Here is a 10,903-nt window from a genome sequence, read left to right on the forward strand (position 1 = left end):
CCTCACCTGCTGATATCGCGTACTAGTTTCCACAGGTGAACACCAGGCATGATGGTCACTCCTGGTGCCTTGGAGGCCATTGTACCTCCCCCGGGTGGTCGGAGACAGGGGGCACTGCCGCTGGCACTCGGGCATGCAGGCAGTGCCAACGTAACACTGCCAAGGTGCCATTGATAATACTAATTTTGCAGTCCAGATGTAATCATCAGTCGAACACCAGATAACTTAAAAGAACCGTTTATTTACCGCGGGGCTGTAGCACAGCTGTGACTCAGAGTTACAGCAAGTGAAAAAGCAAATTTCTCTCAGTTACAGTTGACTATATATTCTTACAAAACCCATCACACCTTTCAATCATTAGTGATACATTTAGCTAATTGTGCCCCTCCTTTAAGTAATTATTTTCTTCCCATGATTAGTAATACAGTTAGTTTCATAGTATAGTAATTCTTTATCAAAAGTCCTAAGGAGTGAATCTTCCCCCGCTGTGTTTCGTTCCCACCACTGATTCTCACAGACTGTCAAGGTCATGATAACGCGTTCTCACAGGAACAATACATTTAACAAGGCACTTTCACATTGCTGTACAACTTGACATTCCATTACCCATCAAGCTCTGATTTAACTTGACCAAACCTCTCATTCCATTTCAAAATCATGCTCTGATTCTAACTTGAGCCAAACTCTTATTCCATTTTCCATCATGCTCTGATTCTAACTTGAGCCAAACTCAACCATGTTAGCACTGTCAGGGTGTTGGGGTACTGCCTGGATGCCAGAGTGGCAGTGCCAGTGTGCCATGTTGACACCGCCAAGGGCTGGGGCCTGAGGGGGGGTGTGAACGGGTTATGAAGGGCGGGAGGGGGTTGTGAGGGAGGTATGAAGGGACATCATGAAGGTTTGCGGGGCGGGGTGCAGGCGGGTAGTCCTGAAAGAAGGGGGCCGTAAAAGTGGGGTGTGCTCACTTGGGGGGGGTGAATGATGCCCATATCTGCGGGGGGTTGCATTGTCCATGGCTGTGGGGGTGTGGGGGACCATGACGCTGAAATTTGTGTGAAAAGTATTTTAATTTGGAGAACAAGTAGAACTCAATGCAATTAACTGACATTTATCTGTTTATGTGTCTAGCTTAGTTTTGAAGCTGTTGTACATTCATTATGTCACTGTCTTACAGGTGCACAAATAATGTAAGATGATGCATGTGCAGTGCAGAATTAAATGAATGGCTTCCATCCCCACAGATCCATAACGTAAACTCCAGAAATGTCTGAGACACAGAAGCATTTGGTTTCACATGGCTCTGAGGAAACACAAGAGCTGGATGGTTTACATAAGAAATCGCAACCATCTGTCTCAATTTGAGGCAGACATCGAGTGCTGCGCTCTCAACAGCGGGAAATCCTGTACAAGGAAAGTTTGACCGGATAACGGCCAGTCCTGTGGAAATACCTGAAGATACAAAAATAAAAGAGATTTCAATAAATGATGTTGAATATAGCTCTCGGGTACCAACTGAAGTAGCTAAAACTGGCTCTAGAATAAACAGTAAGAGGTTAGGTGTGGATAGGGGACATTCAGCTAGCAAAAAGAAAATGATGGGAGGCACAGAACTATATGAAGTAGATGGTAGGAATCAGTTTGTTTTCAAGTCAGCAATAGCTCCAATTGCTGGTACTGCTGCAGGTCTGTCTATGTCAAAGAGACCCGAACCACCACCAAAACCTAATTTTTCAAAACTCTTTGGTACATTGAAGCCTCCTACACAAAAATCACCTCCTCCTCTCACTGAAAAGAAGGGTAAACTTTCTGCTTCGAACATTAAAATTAGAAGTAAAAAAGATGGAAGCCGTCAACGTCTCTCTCCTGATAGAACTGAAGAAACTAATAAAAAGGAAAACCTCAACAAATCTCCTGTGCTGGAACAAATACCATCAGATGCTACAGGTGTCCCAGTTGATAAAGAAGATCGTGCTCATTCCATTCATTCTCAAGGTGTGAGGTCTGTTTCAGATCTGTTGAAAGAGGCTAAATATATAGCATGCCAGATGCACCAAAAATATATGAAAGAAACTTCCAACTGAGCAAGCCGGAGCAGTCTCTGACCGCAGCACAGCAAACATTTACAGCTAAGGCAAAATCTGTTGATGAAATCATTGCTTCACTGCGGTCTGGTAGCCACAGCACCTCCCAGACTGCTTCAGACCAGAAGATCAAAGGACTCTTGGAGAGAGTGTTTGGCTACAGTTATAGCAGTAAAAGTGAGGTAGGTGAACCATAACAGAGTGATACTTTCTATTAGCTTGAAGTTGAATGTCATGAAAAATGTAGTTTTCTAAAATTACGGCACAGTTTGTTGTTACAATATACCAGACAAAATCAACAGGAGTAATGAGTCCAGTGGCTGAACAAAAGCCTAGATGTGGATACAGTAAGTTTGTTATTTGGTTGTATTATGTTGTAAATGACTAAGTGTACAAATGCAGTGTGACATTAGACTTGTAAGTTTAATTATTTAGCTTTCTTTGACTGATTAAAGTATCATCAATATAGATTACACTGGGGGAAATGTATACATGACTTAAAATTCATCAAAATACATTAATTAATTTGTAATAAAATTGAGAAACCAGCGTAGCAGTTTCGGAGGGTGCTGTGAAACATAGAAAACAAATCGATAACTGAAGTTGCAGATAACACAGAAAAACTGCAGTGCAATCTTGGAAGCTGATGCTAAAAGGGGAATTCCAATGCACACAAGTGGGTAGGTTAGATGGTTAAAATTAAAAGGATTTGAACCCTCATCCCAACCATCCACTTCTGGATTTTAAAATGGCAGGACAAGGGGTCCACAGTCAACCTGCTCCTAAGAAGTGGATTGGCAGTTTAAATTCTCTGACCTATCTTGGTTTGCAGGCTTTACAGTGAGTGACTGGGCTGCTCAGGGCTCAGGTAACTTGACAGCTGAAGCGAGATGCAGGCAGCTTTGGAGGAAAAGTGAGTTTCTTCACAGCACTGCTTGTGGGCCAGGAGGAGTAGGGATGCTTTTCCCCAGCACCACTTGAGATCCCACTACCCAAACCCGGGCCGATATAAAGACTCCCAGGATTGGCAATTCCCCTCCCCTCACCTCCCCTCTGCTACCCCATCATCCCTCAGGAACAGACATTTCACCACAGGTGTATGGTTGAAACCAACCTGGTCCTCTAGCTAGTTCCAAGTTTCCAATATGGAATATTGCTCCTCTCCACTGAGCCCCCTCTACACATCCCTACCTATGTAACCCATCCCTGTTAATATCCTGACCTATGTGCTTTATATGTTTGTATTTTAATATTTAACTATGTGGATTTATCTAAATATCTAAATAAAGGATTATTAACTGTAAATACAATATAAGTCAATAATTAAACTAAACTTCAGGTAAACAGGCAGTAACATTGTTAAAGTGGGACAGTTTAGATTTGTTGTTATTCATCCTGTGCCATGTGGGAACTTCAGGATGCTTAGTGTGCCTTTAGCAACTACATGCAAGAAATGCCTTTGGCTGCTCAGGGCCTCTGAAGTTAAGGAATGGCTGCTATAACTTCAGCGCATTCAGAGAATGAAAACTTCCTGGATCGCACGGAGGCGATCATCCTGCAGCCATAGAGATTCCAGAATACTAAGTGAGTGGCCATCCTACAGGGTAGGAAGAAGAAACAAGTCATTCAGGAGTCATCTGTGAGTATAGCACTTCTAAACCCATTTTTATCAAATATCTGCACAAGGTTGAGCGGAACAGTAAAATGCAGTGGTTGTGGGAGATTTGATATTCAAAGGTGTTTCAGCATCCATTGACTTGAGCCTCGAATGTTATTACCTCTCTAATGTAAGGGTAAAATATATCTGCAAATTGGTGCAGAACATTTTGCTGGTGGAGTTTGAATAACCAGCTATCATGGTTGATCTTGGAAAAACATGTTGCTGATGCTTCCTTTGTCTATCTAGGGGCTGGTTTAGCACAGTGGGCTAAACAGCTGGCTTGTAATGCAGAACAAGGCAGCAGCGTGGGTTCAATTCCCATACCGGCCTCCCCGACAGGCGCCGGAATGTGGCGACTAGGGGAGTAACACAGTAACTTCATTGAAGCCTACTTGTGACAATAAGTGATTATTATCATATCTGGACCTTGATTCATCTGGCAATTGAAACAAGTTCTCTCTATTTCTCCTGCCCAGACCCCTCATAATTTTGAACGCCTCTATGAAATCTCCTCTTAATGTTCACTTCTCCAAGGAGAACAACTCCAGCTTCTCCAATCCATCCACGTAACTAATGTTCTTCATCTCTGGAACTATTTTGTAAATCTTTTCTACAACACCCTCTCCCATTCCTTCACCTCCTTCCTAACATGGTTCCCAGAACTGGACTCAGGACTCCAGTTGAAGCTGTACCAGTGCTTTTACAGGTGAAACATAACTTACATGCTTTTGTACTCGATTACCATATTTATAAATCCCCAAACCCCAAATGTTTTAACTGCTTCTTCATCCCATCCTGCCAGATGTAATGATTTTCGGAGATATACCCACCCAGGTTCCTCTGCTCCTACACCTTCTTTAGAATTGCATCTTTTTTATTGCCTCTCATAATAATAATCTTTATTGTCACAAGGAGGCTTACATTTACACTGCAATGAAGTTACTGTGAAAAGCCCCTAGTTGCCACATTCAGGTACACAGAGGGAGAATTCAGAAAGTTCAATTCACCGAACAGCATGTCTTTTGGGACTTGTGGGAGGAAACTAGAGAACCAGGAGGAAACCCACACAGACACAGGGTGAACGTTCAGACTCCGCACAGACAGTGACCCTCATTCTTCCTTCCAATATGAATAACTTCACACAGGGTAGCACGGTGGCGCAGTGGGTTAGCATTGCTGCCTCACGGTGCCGAGGTCCCAGGTTCGATCCCGGCTCTGGGTCACTGTCTGTGTGGAGTTTGCACATTCTCCCTGTGTCTGCGTGCGTCTCACCCCCATAACCCAAAGATGTGCAGAGTAGGTGGATTGGCCACGCTAAATTGCCCCTTAATTGGGAAAAAGGAATTGGGTACTCTAAATTATTTTTAAAAATGAATCACTTAACACTTTGCATGTAGACATGTTTCCTAACATCACTCAGGAAAGACCTGGCTCTTAACTTTTCCACCCTACCCCATTGTCTTTGAGTCCCTAAAATCTGTTTCATCAGTATGCCGTGGAAAATTTGGTCAAGTCAAAATTTTCTAAATTCTAGGGAATGGAATCTTGCTTGTGTAATTTACCCTCATACCTTTGAGCAAGAATGGAACAGTCACCCCCCCCCCCCCCCCCCCCCCCCCCCAACCCCCGCCCCCGGGTGAGATGGCAGGAGTCACTGTGCCCATCATCTACCCACCTCTGCTGGTATTATGGGTGGGCCTGTCTGCCCTTGGGCCAGTTGAGACCCTTACGTGACCAATTGGTTACCTCCTTCTACTGTTGCATAGGGTACCCAGAGTACATTATGAGGCTGCCAGGTGTCAACTGCAGTGGGGTAAGAAGGCATCTGGGATGAATAAGTTGAAGCTAAAGATTGGCAGGACAAACGGTAGCCGAACAATGGGTGATCTTCAAAAGGAGATAGAAATGGAGAAAAATAAGAAAAAATGTACAGGTGACAGATGTGAGGTAGAAAATATAATTGAGAACCAAACTGAATACAGAAGGTTCAGAAAGGAGGTGAAAAGGCAAGTAAGAAAAGCAAAGAGGGATTATGAAAAGAGACCGGCAGCTTAAAGGGAATCTCAAAGTCTGATGTAGGCATATAAATAGTAAAAGGAGATGAAAGAGGAGGAAATTCAGTCACTAGAAGAGTTTAAAATTTATAAGGAGGAGGTATTGGATTGCCCTTAAATGGACAAGACACTGGAACTTGATGAGGTGCATCCAAGGATACTTAGGGAAGTGAGAATGGAAATTGCAGAAATACTGGCCATAATCTTTCAGTCCTCCTTAGACACAGGGATAGTGACAAAGCACTGGAGAACAGCAAACATAATGCCCAAGTTCAAAAATTGGTGCAAGGATAAGCCCAACAACTACAGGCCTGTCAGTTCAACTTCAGTCACATGGAAAAATGCAGGTTAGTTTCGGAGGACCAGCATCAGAAGTGGATTTACAGTCTGTGGGGACCTGAGCTCATCCACATTTCTGAGGCCTCCCGCCTCCCCCCAACCTCGCGCACCCAACCTTACTCACCTCACCCCACAGAATGCAAAGGCTGAAGCCACAAAAATACACATGGGGCGCGATTCTCCGATGTCGCGCCGCATCGAGAAAGCCGTCGTGAACTCAGTCGAGTTCAACGACGGCACGAAACGGCTCCGATCGCGATCGATTCTGGCCCCGGGAATGGGCTAGCATCAGGGCCGAATGGCGCCGCTCCGCGTCGTAAAAGGGCACGATCCACGCACGGAAAGGAGGGAGGGAAATGTCGGAGCCACAGAGGGCCGCCCCGAGGTTCCGTGATACGGACCTGGAGACCCTCCTCGATGAGGTGGAGCAGCGCAGGGGCATCCTCTGCCCAAGACGAGGGCATCGCCACCCTTCCAGCGTCGTACGGGCCTAGCGTGAGGTGGGCACGGCAGTCAGTGCTGTGGGGCAGACCCCTCGGTCCGGGAGCAGTGCCGCAAGAAGCTCCACGACCTCACCAGGGCTGCCAGGGTAAGTGCCATGAGGGTGCCCCCGGGTCACAACCGTCCCCCCCCATGTCCCTCATCACCCCCCCATCCCCCCGCGGGCATGAGGGGGAGGGGGGGCGAGAGTGAGTGGAGGGTGGTCAACAAAGTTGTCACAGACCCACATGAGTGCTGCAACCCCCTGGAGAGATGCCATGGTGTAGCTGCAACTTTCCCCCCACCCTGTGCCAATATCTGAACGCCCTGATGATACCCGCCTAATTGTGATGCTCTATCTATGCTCCCCCCCCCCCCCCCCCAAACAGGACAAGGCTGCTCACAACAGCCGGGAACGCAGCAGAACCGGAGGGGGTTCACCCGTTATGCACCCCCTGACAGTGTTCGAGCAGAGGGCACTGGACCTTGCTGGGGGATCTGCCACCCGGGAGGTCACGCAATGTGAGGTTGGAGGTGCAGAACCAAGTGAGACAACCCTGCATGACAAACCCCCCCCACCCCCCCCCCCCCCCGTCCCCCGACCATCCTTTCTCCCCTCCAGCCCATCCTCCCCCGCCCCCCGACCATCCTCTCTCCCCTCACACTCTGCCCACTGGACCACCCATCCTCTCTCCCCTCACACTCTGCCCACTGGACCACCCATACTCTCTCCCCTCACACTCTACCCACTGGACCCCCCATCCTCTGTCCCCTCACACTCTACCCACTGGACCCCCCATCCTCTCTCCCCTCACACTCTACCCACTGGACCCCCTATCCTCTATCCACTCACACTCTACCCACTGGACCCCCCATCCTCTGTCCCCTCACACTCTGCCCACTGGACCATCCTACGCCCGGCCTAGCGTGTCTAACTAACCCCGTATCGTTCTGTTCCCCAGGGCCAGCTGACGAACGTCCAGGGTCGTCTGGTGCCACACACGGGCGACCATCCGCGACGACCACCGCATCCAGGCTCGCACGCCAGAGGGTGGCAGGAAGTCGGCCAGGAGTGCCATCCACCAAATCCGGGACTCTCGAGCGGGATGTACAGAGGACGGACAGTGACGACTTTCATGGCTGTGCGTTGCCCGAAGGTCGGACCGTGAGACAGGACAGGACGGGGTCAGTGGACCCAGACGCACAGAGGACGGCGACGCAGTCAACGGACTCACCTGACGCTGAACCTTACCTGGGCCGCGTGCGCCCTGCGCTGGGACATGACTGGGACCAGGATACTCCTGAATTTCTGACGGACGAGGACCTAGAGCTTGTGGCACTGCTGTCTCCCACACCATCCACCATCCCTGAGACACTCACCTCGGTTGGGCAATTAAGTGATGAGGCTCCTGGGTCACGGTCTGGTGTGCACCACACAGCTGAGCCGGTACAGCAGGTGGAGGTCAGAGCGGCCGAGGGGCTGGACGGTCGGAGGGTAGCCCAGGCCCAGCATCCAGCTGGCGGCCAGACGTTTCCCGGGTTCCTGGATTTACTCGACCCACCTGGACAGCCGATGCATTTTGAAACCCAGGGACACAATGACGGGATGAGGGCCATCTTCCAGCAGCTGCAGACGCAGTTAGAGGAGTCAAACCGCGTCCAGGAGAAGGGAGTGGTGCCGCTCATGGCAGCCACCCAGGCCGACACCGCACGGATGGCATCCGCGGTCGAGGCAATGGGTGAAACGGTATCGACCATGGGTCAGGTTCTGCAAGGCGTTGGGCTGCATGTGCATGCGTCATCCATGGCCCAAGAGAGGGCTGCCCTTTCACAGGCAGCAATGCGCCAGAGCCAACATGACATTGCCGGCGCGCTACGGGCCCTGGCCGAGTCTCACCAGGCCATGGCCCTGTCCCAGCACGCCATGGCACAATCCCAGCAGTCAGTCACGGAGAGCATCGACCGCCTGACGCACGTGCTGGATGGCGTCGCGCACTCACAGGTTGAGGTCGCACAGTCCCTGGCGGGAATGTCTCACTTCCTGGACTCCGTCTCAGCGAACGTTCAGACTCTGGTCGATACCATTGCAGGCCTCCAGGACCGGCAGCGCCAGGTGTCGGTGGGGCGATGGCGCACCTCCCCGCTCGCATCTCCGTCCCACAGTGAGGCCCGGGGGCCACCGGGCTCCCCGAGGGAGGAGGAGGTACTGGGGCCCGTCACATTAACTCCATCATGGGACGTCCCAGAACGCTCGGCCTCCCCCCGTCCCATCCCTGGTGCATCGGGTGGGCAGCGGGCAGAGCAGGGTGGCACCACGTCATCCGAAATGCCCACAGAGCAGCCTGGCCCATCAAGGCCGTGTCACCCCAGGAAACGAGTGCCAACGGGGAGACATGTCGCAGGGGATGATGCTCAGCTGTCGGCCTCCACTCCTGCTGTATCATCTGGGGATCCACTTAGACGTAGTTGTAGGGCTCATAAGGCAATAAAGAGGGACACAGAGTAAGTTGGCACGGGTGAAGGGTACAGTTTAGTTGTAGGGGCTAGGGCATCTGTACATAATATACACCATTAAACTCACTGTTGCACCTAACTTGTAAGACTGTTATTTTTCCGTTGCCACGGGGATCGTGATGGTGACCGCGTGTCGCTGGGGTTGACGAGCGGTGAAACTTCGGTGCTGTGTGTGCAGTCCCTACAGCACCCCCCCCCCCCCCCCCCCCCCCACAGTCAGACACCGTAGTCCTCGGCACTCCGACACCAGCTACCCCACGCGGGCACGTGATGGAGTGCCCCTGACAAATTCAGCGACCATCGAGATGGATGGTTCAGCTATTGCCATGAGTCAGACTTTGTCTAACAATTCTGAGCTCACAGCTCATCGCAGAGCGGGCTGTCATCATTCAACATGGCACTGATCACACCGCTGACACAGCCATCAATGTCGTGCCATACCGGTGTGCCGCAGTGGTAAGGGTGATCTCGAAGTGGAGCAGTGTACGCGGTGCGGGGGAGGGGGGAGTTGTGTGCTGTCCGTCTGCACAACTGGCGATGCAGGTGGTAGTGGTAGTGTTCAACGATGCCGTCGCACGCGATGCGTGAATCTTGCAGCCACCAACGCGTCGCGTACCCGCTGTCCTCGCCGGAGCCGTCGTGCAGCCTCCTGGACATTACCAGCACCCAGGTCGTGTCTGTGTGCTGTGCCCAATGCACCACCAACCTCCTCAACCTTCTCCTCCTCCTCCTCTTCAGCGTTGGCAGCACTGCCAGTGGTTTCTCCCTCTGACTTCTCCACCAGGGCATCTCCCCTCTGCATTGCGATGTTGTGCAGCGCACAGCATACCACAACAATGCAAGCGACCCTGCCGGGCTGGTACTGCAGGGCCCCTCCGGAGTGGTCCAGGCATCTGAATCTCATTTTCAGCAGACCAAAGCAGCGCTCCACCACACCCCTGGTTGCTGCATGGGCCTCATTGTATAGGGTGTCCGCGTTGGTCTGAGGCCTCCGTATGGGCGTCATCAGCCAAGACCTCAGTGGATAACACCTGTCACCCAGCAACCAGCCCCTCAGCCGGGGATGAACGACTGCGCAAGAATGTACGCATCATGCACACTCCCTGGGAACCTTGCGCACATGTGCATGATCCTCATGTAGTGGTCGCATACCACCTGGATGTTCATGGATTATGTCCCCTTCCTGTTAGTGAGCACTTCCCTGTTGCCTGCAGGTGGGCTCATGGGGACGTGAACACCATCAATCACTCCCTGGACCATCGGTATCCTGGCCACGTTGGCAAATCCACGGGCTCGTGCTTCTTGATTTGCTCGGATCCTTGGGAAAGGTGATGTAGTGGTCCGCGATGGCGAACATGGCGTCGGTCACGTCCCGGATGCACCTGTGGACCGATGCCTGCGATATCCCGGATAGGTCCCCACTCGGAGACTGGAAGGAACCGGTAGCATAAAAGTTAAGTGTCACCATCACCTTGACGGCAACCGGTATCCCGTGTCCTCCTTCCATTCCACGTGGGGCGAGGTGCGACAGGAGGTGGCAGATATGTGCGAACCGTCTCCCTGCTGAACCGGAGTCTCCTCCTGCAGGTGATGTCCGGCAGTGCCTCGAAAGAGATCCGGTCACGGAACACCCTTGATTGTCGCCTCTGGCACCCTGGCTCCACCATCAGTGTTTCCTCCTCCTCCTCCTCCTCCTCCTCCTCCCCCCCATGCTGCTCGACATCAGTGCCCGCATCCTGTGCCGTCCTCAGCGTTTGGGGGTCAATGTTCCCCTC

The 10,903-nt window shown here is 51.1% G+C and overlaps 1 protein-coding gene across 1 annotated transcript in view; it reads left to right on the forward strand.

Moving 5' to 3' along the window:
* The first annotated feature begins 2,032 nt into the window (after nt 1-2,032).
* The window catches only part of ttc6 (tetratricopeptide repeat domain 6), a 564,332-nt gene continuing 555,461 nt past the window's right edge, over nt 2,033-10,903 (forward strand). Inside the window, exon 1 of the mRNA XM_038780915.1 lies at nt 2,033-2,263. Within this exon, the coding sequence (XP_038636843.1) occupies nt 2,039-2,263 (225 nt within the window). The 5' untranslated portion in view covers nt 2,033-2,038. The remainder of the gene's footprint in view (nt 2,264-10,903) is intronic.

This window comes from Scyliorhinus canicula, chromosome 2 (genome assembly GCF_902713615.1).
Source record: "Scyliorhinus canicula chromosome 2, sScyCan1.1, whole genome shotgun sequence".
NCBI classification, from domain to species: Eukaryota; Metazoa; Chordata; class Chondrichthyes; order Carcharhiniformes; family Scyliorhinidae; genus Scyliorhinus; species Scyliorhinus canicula.